This window comes from Equus caballus, unplaced genomic scaffold (assembly GCF_041296265.1).
Source record: "Equus caballus isolate H_3958 breed thoroughbred unplaced genomic scaffold, TB-T2T haplotype2-0000440, whole genome shotgun sequence".
NCBI lineage: Eukaryota > Metazoa > Chordata > Mammalia > Perissodactyla > Equidae > Equus > Equus caballus.
The window spans coordinates 1143333-1160750 of record NW_027222395.1 but is presented as its reverse complement, the minus strand read 5'-3'; the positions used below and the strand labels follow the sequence as shown (position 1 = coordinate 1160750).

Sequence of the window (17418 nt, the reverse complement as noted above, 5' to 3'; positions counted from 1 at the left end):
TGGTCCATGTCCACAGGACCTTCCTCTGGCCTCGTCCTCTCTATGTGCACGTTTTGAGCTTTTGACGGTATTTTCCCCACTTAGAGCTGAATCCATTGCGGAGACTGAATCAGAAAACAAGGTCCTAATCTGTGTGCAAGAGAAACTGGGAAAATGTTCCCTCTTCCAGCAGAGTGTCGAAAGGCAGCCACTGTCCTGGGCAGGACGTGTGTTAGGGACAGGCACGTGCTAGTTTGACAGACACACCCAGCTTAGTGGTTGTGGCTCTGCCTGAGAAAACGCCTCCAACCGCTTAGTCCCAAGAGGTCGGAGGGGCCATCTCTGCTCCTGGACAGGGTGAACCACACTGCAATGATCCTGTCCTCGGCGGGAGGGGCACTTGGGCACGTCCTTCAGTAGCCAGGGAGGGGACTGGCACTTCTCCCTTCTCCACATAAACTGAGCCGCTCACTCTGGGAGATTTCTAAATTCGAGGAGGAATGTGAGTTTCTGGATCTGGTTTCCATGAGTGCTGCGAGCGAAAGACTCACACCTCCACTCCCAGGATTAGAAAGAAGCAACAATTTAATATAATACTCAAACGGAGCATTTACCATTGACAGCAAAATATGGCCCTGCCAAATAGGGAAATAGGTGCTGGGCAAAAGGGGGGAGGGGGAAGAGGGGTTGGTGCCTTCCCTCGTGGCCAACAGGGGACCCCAAGAAACGGATCACAAAGTTCTCCTCATCAGAATCAGGGGAGGTGGCCCTGTGCACCCTGAGTGTCAATGCTGTGTCCCCGCTGTAGCTCAGCTGGTCTCAGGAGGGTCATTGACCACCACCACTGGGCCCTTGGTTGGGGGTCTGGTGTCTGGAGAAAGAGAGGCATTTCCTGAGCGGCCTGCCCTGGAACCACAGTGCACACCCCATCCCGGCCCCCACTGCGCTCTGTGCTCAGTCAGCCAAGAGAACCCCATCTGATTTAGCGTCACCCACTTCACAGAGGAGGAAACCAGTCCCAGAAACGTGAGTGCAACCGCCCAGGACGGGACTGCTCAGCAGTGGAGCTGGAACCCAGGGCCAGCTGTCTGCCTCCCCAGGCCCACGCTCAGCCTGAATGTTTCCTGAGCCCATGGTTTCAGCCACTGCCGGTCTGGACACTCACTCTGGCCTGAGCGGTTCTTCTTGCCTTTGAAGAAGAGTCGAATCTTTCTGACCCAGTGGTATCGGGGCTCCAGCTGGCAGGACAGGCTGTAGCTACAGGACAGAGCGGAGCTGGGAGCTCTCAGGAGCCACACATCACATGTGCGTCCTGGAGCCTGCCAGCAGCTGGAGTCGAAGGGCCCCAGGGGTCGCCATGCAATCAGATCAGGGGCTGACCATGGAGCAACGGCCATGGGCTCTGGAGCTGGTCAGCAGAGAAAGGCTGCCCTGCCCTCCCCCAACTCCTGACCCGACTCACCTCTCCTCCTTGCTCAGGGGCTCCACGGCCTGGAACCAGGCCCCAAAGTGCTCATCGGGCTGCACGGTGTACAGATTTGCAGCCTCCTGGAGCAGCTCGATCTCGTCCATCAGTTTGAATTGCTAGGACAGAGCAAGCACAGGATGCCCACAGGGCCTGAGTGGGGGACCCTGCAGGGCTCGTGGAGGGGGTGAGGAAGGGGGCAAGGGGCCAGTCTGGGGCCTTTGCCCACTTGGGAACCCTCCCTCCCTGCGATTCCAGTCAGGGCTTGCCTGCTGTCACACTTGGCCCAAAATAGCTCCTCCTCCAGGAAGGAGTCTTTGATGCCAGCCCTTCCCCCACCCACCAATGCCATAGGATCCCTAGCTCTGTATATCGAACTGTGCAAATAAATGTTCCACCCTGGGGATTGGGTCAGAGGGGGTCCTGCCCACTGCGGGGGGGTCTCTGATTTCCAACCCCCACCCTCCCCACCGGGAGGCCACAGCCGCTTACCTCATTCCATTTCCGACAGTTGAGCACATTGCCCTGGAAAGCAGACAGCCGCAGTCCATCAGAAACAGCCCCCTGGGGCCAGCACTAGCCCCCGTCCACACCTCTTGCAATGATGCACTACTGCCAGTGGGCAGGCCCATCCAGAGCCCGGACTTGGACCTGGGCCAGTCTCTGGGCTCCAGAGCAGGGGGCGCAGAGCAACTGAGGCAACAGACCTTGTGACCCAACCCTCTCTGATGACACGTGGGGAGAGTCAGGCCTCAGGCAGGAAGGGACAGCTCAGCCTCTGATGTGCTTCCTGACTGGGAGGGGCCCGACTTCTCTTGCCTCACTGGCAGGGCCAGAGGGAGAGGCTGAGTCCAGCTCAGACACCACCTCCTGCGGCCACACAGTCAGGCAGCTCTGAGCCTCAGCAGCCCAGGGAACCTGGACGGTGGCTTATGCAGAGCCTGCATCACCCACTGGGGAGATGGGCCTGACACCCCAACTCCCACACGAGGCTGGAGGCCCTGCTGAGAGGACCTTTGCCAAATGCAGAGAGCTCAGGGCTCAGGACAGGACTCTCTCCTCCCCACCCTCAGGAGCCTGAGCCCCCGGACCCACCTCCGGGCTCACTCACCTCCACATAATCCTCCATCGTAGCGTCCAGCAGCTCCAGGGAATGGAAAAACGTCACCAGGGAGGGGACGACCCCCTGTGCCGCCATCGGGATGGGCATGGTGATGAGCTCCCGCTCTCAGGTGCCCCCATGAACCTTCCCCTGAAACCCCTCAGCCCAGCCTCCTGCCCACCCCACGCTCCCACACAGAGCAGCCTAGGATCCTCGGGACACCCCAACACACACAATTCCCTCCCCCGCTCCCCTCCAGGAACACCAAACTCCGTCAGTCAAGTCCCAGGGCTGGCTGTTGGCCCCTCCCAGGGGCAGTGGCCCCTGCCCTTCCCCACCCCAAATCTGCCCTGCTGCCAGCCCTTCCAGGCCTCCTCCCGCTCACTGCCACTGCAGGCCCGTCATGCTTGGCAGCCACAGCAGATTCGCCTGAGGAGGAAGGCCCCTCTCCTGAGGGAGGTCTCCAGCTGGGAGGGGGAGCCCCCTCTCCTCTGACTCCTAGGCCCCTCCCCGACAGTCACCCTCACCTGCTGCCGCTGCCTCTCCTGGGCTCCCTGGCGGGCCCTCTCTGCAGTCTTTAACACGGAGGTCGCCTCCTGTCGGGACCGAGGACAGGGTCAGTGCGCCCATACTCCCCTCCGCATGTCCCCCAAGGCCCCTGATCTCAGACCCTGGCCATCGGCTCCAGTCCCCTGCTGCCTCTGCTGCTCCCACCTCCAGGGTGCTCTGATTCTAGACCAGTCCCAGCTCCAGGACTCAGTCCTGTGTGACCTTGGGCCTGCCCAGGCCTCCCTGGCCCTCTTTCCTCAGCTGAAAAGTGTGAGGAGAACGTCACCTGCTTCCAGGAGTCTCCTGAGGACACAGAGTCATCCGCGTGTCATCACTGCTCTCCCCTCACCTCTCGAGGAGGAGCCGGCACAAATCTCCTCACATTCCTGTCCTCCCTTGGATGGTAGCACCCCGCTGGGAGGCCTGCACCGCTGATCATTTCCCTCCACTTCCCAGAGGAGGAGACGGAGGCCCCCAGAGGGGCAGTGACTGGCTCAAAGACCCACTGGGAGAGGCTGCTCCCTGTGCCAGCTACAGGCCCTGTCCCCGCTGCCTTCACCCCAGCCCTGGCTCCAAATCTGACCAAGGCCCCGACCTCCGGACTCCAGGGGTGCGTCCAGACCCCAGCTGAACAGACAGGGAGGGGGAGGGCAGGGTGTCTTGCAGGGCCTGGCCGAGTGGCCCCGGCCTGCCCCACCCTCACCGGGCTCTCTGACCCCCAGCCTGGGCCGAGCCTTGCCATAGCCTCACCTCCTAGGATCCCCTTGGGATGCTCCCCTCCCCTCTCCTTCTGGCCTCCTTCCAGATCTCCAGCCTCCAGGTTACCTGCACCAGCAGCTCCCTGCTCACGCGTTTCTCTCTCCTGACCCACTTCTTCCAGGTTCGAGAACTCTCCCTGCGGGGTGGGGAAAGAAAGAAAGAAAGAAAGCAAGAAAAACTGTGGGATGCTTGAAGGCAAATCCCATTTATTTGAGAACCCAGCAGATCCAAACCGCCTGGGGCCTGGATGAGGGATTTCACTGGGGTGCTCTGAGCTCTAAGGTCCCCATGGGACTGCGGAGGGGCCTCCCCTCTTGTCCTCGGGGGCCTCCATTCCCAGATGTCCCAAACAGATCTCTTTGGAACAGTGTTGGTTTCAGCTGCATAGAGGCTTCTGTTGCTGCAAAGGAAACACTTGACAATCTCCACCTGGGCTCAAGCCAGGATCTGGTCTGGAAGGAAATGAATCCCTGGGACAGAACTGCTGGCCTAAGGGCGCTGAGAGACTCAGAGACCCAGCACCCAGCTCAGTTCCTGTGCCCGGCGTTCGCTGTCTTCCAGGTGGCCTCAGCTGACTTTGGGGGACATGCCGGCCCAAATCAGGCTGCCTGGGCCACCTCACCCTCATGGTGCTTGGCTGGAGAGCAGACTACCCACCTGGAAACTTGTCCCCAGGTGTCTTGGAGACGGGCAATGGCAGGGCTCTGCAGGGCAGAAAGGATTGTGTGGAGGGAACAGAAGTTCCCGAGCCCTCGGCACTCCTGGGGAAGGGAAGAGATGGAGCCGTGATGGGGAGCTGAAGTTCTGCTGCCTCTGGTTTCTGTCCCCTCACGGACTTCCCCTGTCCTGGAGGAGACAGATGCCCAGGGAAGCCAGGGAGGGCACACCTGCCACCCGACGAGTAACACTGCCAGGCACAAGGATTTGTAGCTCAACACAAGGAAGGAAGTGAGCTTGTCCCCACTGGGACCTCAAGTCAAGGTCAATGTGGCCCTGGCATGAGGGTCAAGGGACAGTCCAGGGACTAAGACCCCAGACTTCAATCCTGAGGGCTGAGAAACAAGAGGCAATTCCCACGCATCCAGACAGGGCGTGCCAAGGCTTACCTCAGCCACCCTGATCCACAGCTCAACCACCCTGGCCCTGTCCTGCGCTGTCATGCTGGGGTCCCCAAGGCAGGTGACGAGGATGCAATTGGCCACGGTGTTGTCGTGCATCACACTGTCACGGACGGTGGGTGCCAGGTACTCTCGTTCCCTGTTGTCACGCTCGGACCAGATGGAGCCGAGGCAGTGGGCGGGCACCAACGTCTTGAACAGCTCCTGCAGAAGATTCGGAGTGTCACCCGGTCCTGCCGCACCCCAGCTCGGCGTCCACAGTCCCCCATAGGCCCAGGCAGGGTGAGATCAGAACTGGAGCTCAGGAAGCAGAGCATGTGGCCTGAGGCTTGTGGGAGTCCCTGGGTTTTGTCTGTGTCCACTGAATGCACCCAGTCCAGGATGACCCCGGACACAGTACTGTGGGGAAGGGAGGGGACATTTGCTCCCAGCCCCGTCTCACTTCCTCCAAGCTCCAGAAGGCAGCCCACACATGCCCACCAGAAGGGCCATCATGCACCCATCCCAGTGCCCCTCGGGTCCCACACCCCATTCCCATGCACATTCCCCCGAGGCAGGGACAACCCCCAGCTTTGTTTGACTGTCTCCACTGGAGTCAATACACATCACCTTCCTGCTAAGTGCTGAGGCTGTCTGTGCCACCTGCGCAGGTGGGGGATCCACCCAAGGACCTGGCAGCACTTCAGTGAGTGCCTGTCCCCCACCAAAGGGCCAGACTCTGCCCACCTTCCACTCTCTCCCACCTCATTCATCGGCACAGCCACCCTATACAGCAGGTGCTGAGTGTCTGTCTCTACTGTCCCGTGTTCGCTAGGGGACAGCGAAGGCTTGGGGAGAAAGAAATCTGCCCAGGTCACAGTGTTGATAAGGAAGGAAGCAGGGATTTGGACCCAGATCATCGGAATCCTGAGCAGGGAATGGCAGGTGTGGGGTGGCTCATGGCACCGGGAAGGCAGGGGCCACCCGCCCCGCGAGCTCCTCTGCTCACCGCAGCCATCCTCGTCAGCTGCTCTGCCACCAGCTGGGGAGGGAAGTCCAAGATGTTCAGCTTCTCCTCCCGCAGCTGGTCCTCGGTGGTCACGGCCCAGGGGCAGTTGGGCTCTGGGGCTGCCTCTAATGGTGGCCCTTGCTCTGGTCCTGGAGTGGCCGACTCAGGGGCTGCTGGCTCCAGCTCTACCACACGTGGTGAGACTGGAGGTGCAGCTGGCTCCAGCCCGGGGGCTGGCACTGGCTCTGGCTCTGGAAGTGGCAGGAGCTTTGGAGCTGGCTCTAGAGCAGGATAAAGAGAAAGTTTCACCCACACACCTGACAGTTTCTGTGCCTTTCCAAAGATAGGAAGGGCTCCACTGCCTCTAAGGGAACGCTAGCCCATGAACCTCAACACAGACAGTCTTCCCAGACTCCAGTCCCCTCACCTTTCCGTTCGGCCTCAATGGCCTTGAGATGCTCCAGGTGGCCTGGCAGAAGGTAGGCATGGCCCTCCACATGGGAGCCACCAAAGCTGACGTGCAGAGTGGCCAGCTGCAGGGTCCAAGTGGGAAACCGCAGGGGCTCCCTGCAATCCTGCCCTTGGCCCAGCCAGGTTCCCAGCAGGAAATAGATAGCACTGCATGGAGGCAGATGGGCCAGAGAGTCAGTGGCCTGGCCTTTCCTTAAACACCGCCCTCCCAAGGCACTCTTGTTAGCATCTGCGCCCCTTTGCCAGACCCTCCCCCTCCAGAGGAGGGCCCCATCCCAGCCCTGAGCCCCGGCTGGCTGTCCTGGCTGTGGCAGGCCTGCTCATCCAGCAGGCTGAACACAGAGTCTGTGAGAGTCTCTTGTTCCCACCGATACTCTCCTCCCCAAGGGTCTGGACACAGCCCACCCAAGCCCTGCATGAATGTGGGCCACTGGAATGAAGACTCCAGCAGATTTGGGAGCAGCTTGCTCACACACCTCCTACTATGGACCTGGCGGTGGTGCTCACAAGGGGTGGATGTGGAGAAAGGGAGGCAGGAGGGGCTGGGACTCTGCTGGGAGTGGGTCTCTAGGGGACAACGCAGCCCAGTCTCCTTTCCAATTCTCAAGGGGCCTGGGACCCATGCACAGCTGTCTTTGAGTCCAGTCCTGCCGGAGTGGAAGCCACCAGAACTCAGCCCTCCCATGGGAATCACAAGATGGGTGAGATGCAGGGTTCTCCCAGGCCTGACCCGGCCACAGCCTCCATCCTCTCCCCACACCCTGTTTGCAAGAGACAGGAGGCCGTCCTTCTCGACCCAAAGACCACTCACTTTGGGAGGTGGTCCTGTCCTCCAGCATCCCGCACGCAATGGGCCAAGCTGCCTCCATGTGTCCCAAAGGGGATGAGGGCATCGCCCGGGATGGAGGGTAGATGGGACCTGTGAATGATGTCAAGTGTGACTGTCTGACTCTCAGATTAGAGGGGAGGGCCAGGGAGGCTGTCTGCTTCAGTCACTGAGTGACACTTAGTGTGTCCAGAAGTCCTGCTCAGAGTAGGTCCTTCATAGACATTGTTGAATGACCTCCAAGCAGAACCACCCTGGGTGTCTGAGTGGGCCTGTGGCCCCTCTGTGGCCCTAGAGATCCCTAAGTGGCTACACCAAGGACAAGCACCAGGGCCAGCTGGATGGCATCTCAAACTCCTTGACAGGGTGTTCTCCAGGTGCTTTTCCAAACTCAAAAAGCCACAAGCCAGTGAAGGGAGAGGAAGACTACTTTCCGTGGGGGACAGAGAAATAATCACCACCAGCAACCACAGCATGGCCCACCACCCTCTCTGCAGAGCCGGGCACCAGGGCAGCACCTGGAGGGCTGATCCCATTCATCCCTGGGAGAAGCCTAGCAAGTTCATCCTCTCCCACCCCACGTTTCAGAGGAGCCAACTCAGGCTCAGAGAGATGCGGTGACATTCCCAAGGCAAGACACACAGCTGGCAGTGGGCAGAGTCACCACTGTGCTGAGGGGGAGGTGGGCAGTCACCTGGGAAACAGCTGGTCCAGCACCTGGTGGGCTGTGCTGGAGCCTGAGTAGCTGCAGAGGGAGGTGATGACACTGCAGAGGACTCTGCTGGGGAAGGCTGGCAGCACAGTCTCTGAGAGCCTCTGCATCATGCCTGCCTGGAGGGCACGCATCCTGCAGGCCTCAGTGACAGACAGAGTGGACTCATCTTCACTCTGGGTGGGACGAGCAGGGACACAGAGTCAGGGTCACCACTGCGAACCACCAGCGTTATCGGGGTCTGCAGCTGACGCAGGAACTCCTAGCCCCTCCCAGACGTCTGCGACAGGAGAGACAGGGGTCCCAACTCAGCAAAGTTCTGGGCTCTCAAAGTACAATCTGACTTTGGTCCTGCGAAGGATTCCACACTGAGCTCCCTCAAGGCCATTTGCTCGCTGAGGGACAACAGAGCTCCCTCTGTGCAGAGCACCAGCCCAGTGAATCCTCAACAGACACCCCTCTCTAGAGAGGAGAACAGAGGCTTAGGCATGCCAAGTGGCTTCTCTAGGTCCTGTGGCTCAGAACTGAGAACCGCCCAAAGTGAGGGCTGAGGGACATCCCCTCTAACTGCCTGAGGCTTCATCAGACGCTGACCTGGAGGGAAATGTTATGTGGCCACCTCACCCCTCCCAGGTCTGGAAACAGTGTACAGGGCAGTGACACGTTCTGAGAACCCCTTTGACTTTCAAACACGCTGACGGTTATTTCTTTTACATTAAAGGGAGTTTGGAGACCCTTGTTATCGAGCTTTCATTTTCCAAAAAAGGCAAAATTCAAAGATACTCAGGGCCTATTGGGAAGTGACAACGACATCAACGTTTTCTCTAATCTTCCTAGGAAAATGCAAAGAGTGCCCTCCTACCCTCCTATGCAGCTGGTGGGGAGGAGCGGAAGTCCAGATTCCTTTGGGAATGGGACTGTGGGACACTCATGGGGGACAGCCCTGTTAGGGTCCCAGGAGAACGGCAGTTTGAGGTTGGATTCTGGGCCTGCCCTGGTCATCTCAGGGGCCTGGGTGGGAAGACCCCTCCGTGCCCACTCTCACCTCAGAGCAGCCCTGGTTATTGATGGTGGCGCGGTGCAGCTGGTCCCTGTCCAGGGAGATGGAGTACCCGAAGCCATCCGTCAGCTCTTCCACCACCTCCTGCGTGCAGCTCTGCAAAGACAGTGCCCGAGAGCCGGGCCGGGAGGTCTGAGGGGCATGCCTCGACTTGGCCACAGGAGGAAACCCCAGCACAGATCAGGTACCGAGCAGCATCTGCATAGACCTCTAGCCAGGGAGGGAATGAGATGACACCTGGAGGGCTCGGGACTAACCTATGGGTAGAGGAGCTTGGTTCCCAGCACCTACTCTCCCATCCTGCTAGCCACCAGCTAGGCTGGGAACACGACACACTGCCAGGCTTCCAACACCGAGCAAATGGCTCCTGCCCAGGGTGGGTCCCCACTCAGCACCGCCGTCCCTCTCTCACTCCCCTCCGACACACAAGGAGGCTCAAATTGTTGTGCGGGTGGCATCCAGTTGTGGCCTAACCCGGTTGGCTTTCCCTGTGTTACCTGAGTGCTCCTCCTGCCAGTTGGACAGAGGCGGTGCAGGTGAGGGCCAAGCCAGTGTCTATAGTGACTGAAAAGGCTCTTTTTCTTGGCTTTCCTGAAGCCAGAGCCTCCACAACTCGGGAGACAGCAGGAGAACATCCTCTTGTCTTCAGTGTCGCCACTCAAGTGGGCTCAATAGGATGCTATGTCTAGAATGTGGACGCCTGGAGACCAGTGTGCTAAGTTCTGTTGGGGTCTGTCTCCAAGGAAGTGAGGTCACTTCCTCAAGTTTCCCTTACCTGGGCGCCTTCTTCAATAACACCCACCGAAAACCTCTCTGGGATCTTGGCTGCTCACCCTCCTTGCCCATGTCACCTCCAGAACTGTACACAAATAGCCAGCACAGATCCCAACACAGGACCTTGAGATGGAACCAGGGTTCCAGCTTGAGGACATGCAGCTGAGTTCCGACCTCTTTTTTCCTACAAGCTCTGTGTCCTGGAAATGCCAATGGGCCTCCCAGGGCCTCCTCAATCACCCAACCTGCACGATGGGGACGAGGCCAGAAATATCTCCCTTGGGACATCCTCAAGTGTAGAACAGACAATAGCGACAACACCTGTGGTCTGGTTTCCATGTGTCTGATGCACACACTTAGAGATGAAAGAATCACAAGAAGGGGTGGGATGTAGTGTGGAGTACCCCTCAAAACAGGACTGGGTTCCAGCTCTGTGACCTTGAGAAAGTCACTGCCCCTCTGGGCCTCATTTCCAGGTCTGCACCTTTAAGAGGTGGAAATTAGGGGAAATTCAGATACTTCCATTCACTGGCATGAAACCTTGCCAGGTCTCCTGTTTGACTTAGAATCAGACCCAAGTGCCTCGTGTCGGCCTATGTAGTGGGCAGCCTCCACTATGGCTCCTGGTGCTCACTGTCTTCTGCTGTGCACGTCCTTGTGGAACCACAAGTGGTCAGGAACTGCCTTGTGAATAGAATGCAGCCAAGGTGATGGGATGGCCTGCCACCCAGGGTTAAGAACAAAAAGCCTGGCCCTTCCTTCTTACTCATTGGCTTTAGTCCCCTCCGTCTTTCCCTCCTTCTGTTTCCATCTCTCTCTCTCTCTGCAGCTTATATCTCTGGAACTGGGGGAGCAAGTGTGCATGTTTTCAGTTGTCCTATGAAGATGTTCCATAGGAGAGAACGGAGGGAATGATCGACCAACAGACAGGCAGGAACTCAGACTTTCAGTCCAAACAAACCCCGTCAACATGCATGTGAGTGAACTTGGGAGCAAACCCTCCACGAGTCGAGCCGCAATATAGCCGCAGCCCCTGCTTCACGGAGACCTTGAGGCGGAGGCACCCAGCTAAGCTGTGCCCCATTCCTGGCACACAGAATTTGTGAGATGTTAAGGATTTGTATTTTCTAGGTGCAATGTCTTAGAGCAGTGTCATCAGAGAGCGACGGGAAAAGCACAGTCTGCCAGTTCCTGCCCTCTGGCCCTGCCTGTCCCCATCTACCCTCCTCTCCCTTCTCAGGCTCCTTCCAGCTACACTGCCCTCTTTCGGACATTGTCTGGTCAGACCCACTTCTTCCTGTGAGCCTCTGCGCCAGCGGTGCCTTCTCCCTGACACTCAAACTGTTCCCAGACACAGGCAGGCGTGCCTCTCATCTGGCACCCTGCTGACAGCAAATGTCACCCCTATGATGCCTTTCAGAGCCTCCCAGGCACAGGCTCCACTGTCACAGGTCTCCCACCTGCAAGGGCATCTCATGATGTCCTCCTCCTTGGTCTCATCTGGATAAAGTGAGTCCATGAAGGAGGGCTTTCTGCTTGGTGGACGAGGAGGCAGCTTCTTCTGGTTTCCTCAGGATCATGACTGTCTCTTCTGGGCTGAATGTTTCCCCTCCCAAGTCCATTGTGAAAGGAAATTCTCATTCCCTTGCTTTCAAGGGTCTGGTTTCCCCAAGAACACAGGGAGACTGGCCTCTCCCTGGAATGCGGCACCAGCCCCTACACCCAAAGCCAGAAAATTAGCACCCAGCTTGAAACACCACCAGATCCTGAAGTCAATTCCTACTGAGGTCCCCCATCCATTTTGTAACCCCATAGCATCTCCTGATCTCACCTTTCCCCTAAGACACAGCTCCCAGCCTGCCCTTGGCTTCTTACAGGAACAGTGGGATTTCCCAGAAGCACTCCCAGCCTGGGCAAGAAATGTTTTGAAATGTTCTCTATGTATTTTCCAGGACATGGGATATGGGGAGAAGTCATTTTGGTTGTGTATGTGCAACAGTTTTGATGCGAATAGCATCTTTTTCAGACAGAGATCAGAGTGGGGCTACCGGGTGTAACAAGAAAATGGATACACTGAGCCAACGTCTTCATGGTGTGAAGTCATAGGGAGCAAAGAACATGGTTAAGAGCAGAGAATATGGAGCCACAACTTATGTTCAAATTCCACCTCAATCACTTCCTAGATATTGGTAGAGGGCAAAGTACTTACCTCATTGGTGCCTCAGTTTCTTCATCTGTTGTTGGCAAGAAGGATAAGCATACCTAATTTGTGAGGATATGGAGAGTGCTAAAGGAGTTAATGTTTCAAAACACTTGCAACATCCAGCACATTGCATGCCCTGTACGCATACATTACAAATGAAATGTAAATGTTCTTCTGACGCTGTCTGTTTGCTCCAGACGGGAGACTAGGGGCTGGAAGGATGTAGACAGCACTCCCTGAGACAGGATGAATCGATGAATGAGCAACACTGTTGAAGGCATTACCAATGGCAGATCCGCCTCCCTATGGACATTCCCAAGGACAATCACACCCAAGCATCCCTCCTCCGTCCTGCATCGTCTTCTGGGATTCTATCCAGGAATCACGGGGGCTTCTTGAACCCTGGGACCCACACCCACCACAGGTTCTCTTCTCTCTGGCAGCAAACCCCAGGCCTTGTCCTAATGGCTGCAGCCCACAGGCTCTGACTCAGATCCTTTTCTTCACTTGAGGGAGACGTGTCATTCCCAGAGCTGGGCACACAGAGTGTCAGCCTTGGAGGAAATGCCTCCCTGGCCAGTGGCAGGTGGAAGAGCGCCGTGACGGAGTATGATTTGGGGAGAGTCCTCCAGGTGTGGTCAGAAGGGGCCCAGCCAGGGCATTTGTCAGCAAGGTCTGGTTGGTGGACCTTGGTGGCAAAAGAGTGGTGGGGACAGCATGTTTTAGAGTTCCTGGCATGAGACAATCCACAGGATGGTCATGAAGTCAGAATCAGCCTAACGAGGTCCAGCTCAATCCACTGTCATCTGTTCCCTGACTGGCTCACTAATCCAGGAGTGATTTACAAGGGCGATATTCGTGTTCTACCATCTTTTCGTTGATTGGCAGGAGCTAGTATTCTTTACAAAACTTGTGTACTTTTACATAGGAAAGGATAGGTGAGTTCTGTAACAACCCTTCTTGCAAAGTTCTCACTAACGTATTGAGTCTCTAACAGAATCCGCCGCTGGGAACTTCACCAAAGATCCTGACCTTTACTCTCTGGTTTTAGATCTTCCTGGTTGGTAAATTTTCTTGACTCCTGGCTCCTTTCCTGAGGTTCGTCCACTTAGAGCAATGTAGGACTGCAAGCTCTTGCCACTTGAGAAGTAGTGGTTCAACTCTATGATGATGTTGGTCTTGCTTACTAAGTGTGTGTGTGTGTATGTATGTGTGTATGAGACTGTTTTCTGCATATTGCCACGTGGGTCAGATTGACTCCTTTCCTTGGAAAAATTGTCCCTAACCACTTTCTCTGGGCTTTATTTTCACGTCTTGAACAGTGCTGTCCAACAGTAGAATTTCACACTCTATCTAATGAAATTTAAACTTTTTTTAAATACTGACATTTAAAAAAGTAAAAATAAACAAGTGAAACTAATTTTTAATGGTATATTTAAACCCATTATAACCAAGATATTACCATCTGTCCAGGCAATCTATATAAAAATTAATAGTGAGATAGTTCACATTTTTTTTTATTGGGATCAACAAATCCATTTACATAGTCTCCATTTGTAAGCTGAAACTTTTTACATATGTGGTTTCTGTGTCCCCCACTCAGAACCTGGGCTGACTTGTTAGAGAGGAAATAAAGCAGAACAGGCATAAGTAACAATCACTGTCAATCCAGCTCAGCACACTCACAACTGACAAAAAGGCTGTCGCTGACCAGGGAGTAGAGGTCCCTCGGGGTCACATGGTGGATCAGCTGGTTCAGCACCCAGGAATGCTGCTCTCTGTCACATGGGGTCTCTGTCACACTCTCCATCATGAGCCATGGGGTCAGGGTGGTAGGTGCAGACAGCTTCCATGCTGGAGGCTGCCCCTTCCTCCGCAGGCCCGGGGAGAGAGGAATGTGGGGACTCTAGAGAGATGTCCTGAATCCTCTGATAATGGGGGCCAGAGGGAGGGAGGAGCAAATTGGCAGTCAGTGGCAAGAGTGAAAACTGCGGTGGTCACCGAAAGTGTTCATGACTCTCATATGCTCAGAAAAGGGACTTCCCTGAGGGAGATCAGTCTACAGCCCAAGACAAGGGACCCAGGCTGCTCTTCTTGAACAAGGATCCAAGCAGGGGAGGAGGCAGGAGGAGGATGAGCAGGAGAGACAGCAGGTGGGGTGCGGCTGGCTGGGACACATCCTGCCGGGAGCTGCTGGCACCAGGGTCTCATCAGGTGCTGCAGGACTCTCTCAGTGGAGTTCAATGTGGCTGAGCTCTTGCTCATGTCTGTCAAATACTGGATGTTGGAGATGGTGGAGTTGAGTGTGAGGGCCTTCAGGTCGTGCCCCTTGGCTGCAAGAAGAGAGGGAGAGAGATGGCCATCACTGAGAGCTGGGCTGAGACCAGATCAGAAGCCTGAACTCAGTATCATCTGTTGCCTTTGCTCCCAGTGGAACCACCACCCAATGCTGCGCTCATCCAAGTTGAAGCCAGCATATCTCTCAGCTCCTCCTCCCTCCCCTGCCGGTAACACCAATTGCACCTACAGATTGCTCCTCAATGCATTCCTTCTGTTCATTCACGTCCCAGGTAGGTCTTATCTTTTCTCACCGGAACCAACACCCTAACATGCTCACTGGATGCATTGTCTAAAGGATGTTCTCTGCCTTGAACATTAGAAGCATTTTTCTGAAATGAAGATCTCACTAGAACACTCCTGCTCTAGCATCACCCATGGCTCCCTAAGGCCTTCAGGGTTAAGTTCAAACTTCTTGACCTGGCACTCAAAGCCCTTGCACATCTGGCTCCTGCTGACTCTTCAGCCTCATTGATGCATTCACTCAGGGTTAGGCTTTGTGCTTCAGGCAAACCAAATTCCTGTCACTTCTCCCGTACACTATGCTGTTTTTGCCTACAGGGCCATTGCTCATGCAATTTCCTCTGCCAGGAACACGCTCCACACCTTATTTCCCTATATAACTCCTACTCCTTCTTAAAGACCCCAATTGGGCAAAACTCCCTCCAGAGAGCTCTTCCCACCCAAAGGATGCCAGGTGCTTCTCCTCAAAGCATCCCACCTTGTATTAGAATTTTCTGTGACTTTCACAAGACCAGGGGCTCTCTGAGGGCTGCATCAGATTGAAATATTGGTCTAATCCTTGTGATCAGCATGCTTGCCCTCAAAGCAGAATTGCACACCTCGGCTTCCCAGCTGCCCAGTAAGAATTGGTCAGTTGAGGTGTGGGGCTGGAGAGCTCCTCTGGGGAAGGAAGAGGGGCCCCCTAGGCCTGTGGTGTCTTCTGGTTGCTCAAGCAATGAGGAAGTAGGCAGGAACATGCTGCCCAGCTCAGGAGCTGTGGAAAGGGCTGTCATCTGGGAGACACAGAGACCCCACACAGTGGGTGAAGCCCCACAGGCTCCTCTGTACTCCAACAGTGGCTGTCCCAGGACAACCATTCACAGGTGAGCCATAAATGTGAGTGACAGAAGGAGGGATTGTGTGAGTAGAGGGATGTTCGATCCTGTGAGTGAGATGAACCCAAGAGAGACAGTGTGCTTGAAGAAGAGAGACACACAACAAAGAGACAGGTAGAGGCACAGATAGAGGGGATACCTGGATGGACAGAGGAAGAGTGGACAAATGGAGGGTCACAGGGAAAGCAGGAAGAACAAAGACAAGGAAGAGAAGTTGAGAGATGGGAGGAAAGAGGATGGAAGGAGAGAAGAAGGACAAACAGGCGAACAGGCAGGAGGACAGTTGGACAGATTGATACCTGGACAGATGCTTGGGTGGATAGATGGAAGGAAGGAAGGAAAGAAAGAATGGAGGGAGCGAGGGAGGGAGGAATGAAGGATAGGAGGAAGAGAGGAAGGAAGGAGTCTGAGAGGAGGGAGAACTGGGAAAATCACCTGCCCACGTTCAGAGGGTGCTTTAAAGGGAGGGTAAGGCTGAGAATACAGGACCCCTAACTCCCAGGCTTGTGTCCACCTGTCCCAATGCTGCCTGTTATTACTCGTAGAGACGGGCATATGGATGTAAAGGAAACCTTGAGCCCTACCCTCACAACACACAAAGCTCAATTCCTGGACACTTTGACCTAAAGGGGAAAGGTAAAATAATGAAACTTCTAGAAGACAACATAAGAGAACATCCTCGGGACCACAGGGTAGAAAAAACTTCTCAAAGAAGACACACACACACTCTCCATACAAGAAATATCAGTAAACTGGGATTCATTAAAATTTAGGCTTTCGGTTCATCATAAGACACATTACAAGAGGGAATTTGCAAGTCACAGGATGCGAAGAGATTGTCCCACTTCCAATATTCAACAAAGGATTCACATGCAGAATGCAGAAAATCTTCAGCATATTTATTAGATAAAATGCAGTGAAAGAGATACATATTAATGCTGCTTATTTTAATGAGCCACATTTATTTTACAAGGACAGTGAACAAAGCAATCTGAAAAGCAGGGGGTGGAAAACGAACAGTAGATAAACAGAATCCCAGGAGGGTTTGGAAAAAGCAAGAGAAGCCCCTTACATAACAGTTCATTGGCCTTAGAAAAGGAAAGTACTACTGGATTCTGTTAGGAAGTCAGAAAGATTGAAATATCTAGTGGCTTCAGTGGAAAAATAAGATAGGAAAAAATAACTATGATAGTTATTTGATTTTCCTCCAAATGACTTTATCCCTTAGAGAGCAAGGCACTTTCCTTTTCAATCATCAACACATCAAAGTTTAATTTCCCTCCATTTAGCCTTTTTCGTGGCCATAGGTTAGAAGCAGCAAAGGGGCTGGGCAGGCTGAACCATTCTGCAGACATACTCTGTCCTGTTCCACACTGGCTCACACACGTGCAAAGTGGTCGCTTCTCACAGGGGAAAAGCCTGCAGGGCTGAGGGGCAGCCACCCCTTGGACCCTGTTTGTTAGTACCATTGGAAATTTCTCCTGAGTCCCTACTCAAAAAGGAAGTGGGTGGGGGGTAGAATAAGAAGGCCATATATTTGAAGGAAATAGGAGAAAATATTTCATTGTGAAAGTAATAAATGTTGCTTTTCAGAAGTCATGTGTATGTTGACAGTCTATGTCTTAAGGTACCATAATGAAACAATGTACACCTCATCTTCTCCCTCTTTTATCTGAGCACTAGGTTAAAATCCATGAAATTCCTAAGCTTAAAAAAACACACAAAAATCACAAGGAAAGTTTTGGAGGTCATGGATGTGTTCAGCACTTGGTTGTGGGGATGATATGATGGGTGTATGCATATGTCCAAACTAATCAATACACATATAGAAAACGTGTGCATTTTTTGTCTATTACTCATACCTCAACAGAGCTAAAAATTCAAATAAATTCCTAAGTTTACTTTTTGAGGGTGTATAAAAGTCAAAATTTCTAATAAAATTCAGATTCTTAATTTC

The 17418-nt window shown here is 54.5% G+C and overlaps 1 protein-coding gene and 1 non-coding gene across 51 annotated transcripts in view; one reads left to right on the top strand and one right to left on the bottom strand.

Annotated features, from left to right (window-relative positions):
- Positions 1-546: 546 nt before the first annotated feature.
- LOC138923053 (ral guanine nucleotide dissociation stimulator-like) overlaps positions 547-17418 on the bottom strand; it is a 90334-nt gene continuing 73462 nt past the window's right edge. For 43 of the 50 annotated variants that reach the window (XM_070259627.1, XM_070259626.1, XM_070259628.1 and 40 more), the window contains 15 exons: positions 12013-14339; positions 9015-9125; positions 7952-8145; positions 7243-7350; positions 6388-6578; positions 5961-6241; positions 4961-5176; positions 4512-4615; positions 3921-3990; positions 3074-3142; positions 2556-2630; positions 1937-1969; positions 1442-1563; positions 1145-1236; positions 547-850 (listed from right to left, as the gene is read on the bottom strand). In XM_070259627.1, coding sequence (XP_070115728.1) covers positions 789-850; positions 1145-1236; positions 1442-1563; positions 1937-1969; positions 2556-2630; positions 3074-3142; positions 3921-3990; positions 4512-4615; positions 4961-5176; positions 5961-6241; positions 6388-6578; positions 7243-7350; positions 7952-8103 — 1575 coding nt within the window. In that variant the 5' untranslated portion in view covers positions 8104-8145; positions 9015-9125; positions 12013-14339 and the 3' untranslated portion in view covers positions 547-788. Of the gene's footprint in view, positions 851-890; positions 1237-1441; positions 1564-1936; positions 1970-2555; positions 2631-3073; positions 3143-3920; positions 3991-4511; positions 4616-4960; positions 5177-5960; positions 6242-6387; positions 6579-7242; positions 7351-7951; positions 8146-9014; positions 9126-9526; positions 9781-12012; positions 14340-17418 lie in introns of those variants that run through there. The other 7 variants (XR_011436175.1, XR_011436176.1, XR_011436177.1 and 4 more) reach the window with 3 other exon arrangements.
- On the top strand, positions 7987-8122 carry MIR8941-2 (microRNA mir-8941-2). The gene has a single exon (NR_127942.2). It is a non-coding gene; the product is annotated as a microRNA mir-8941-2 (primary transcript).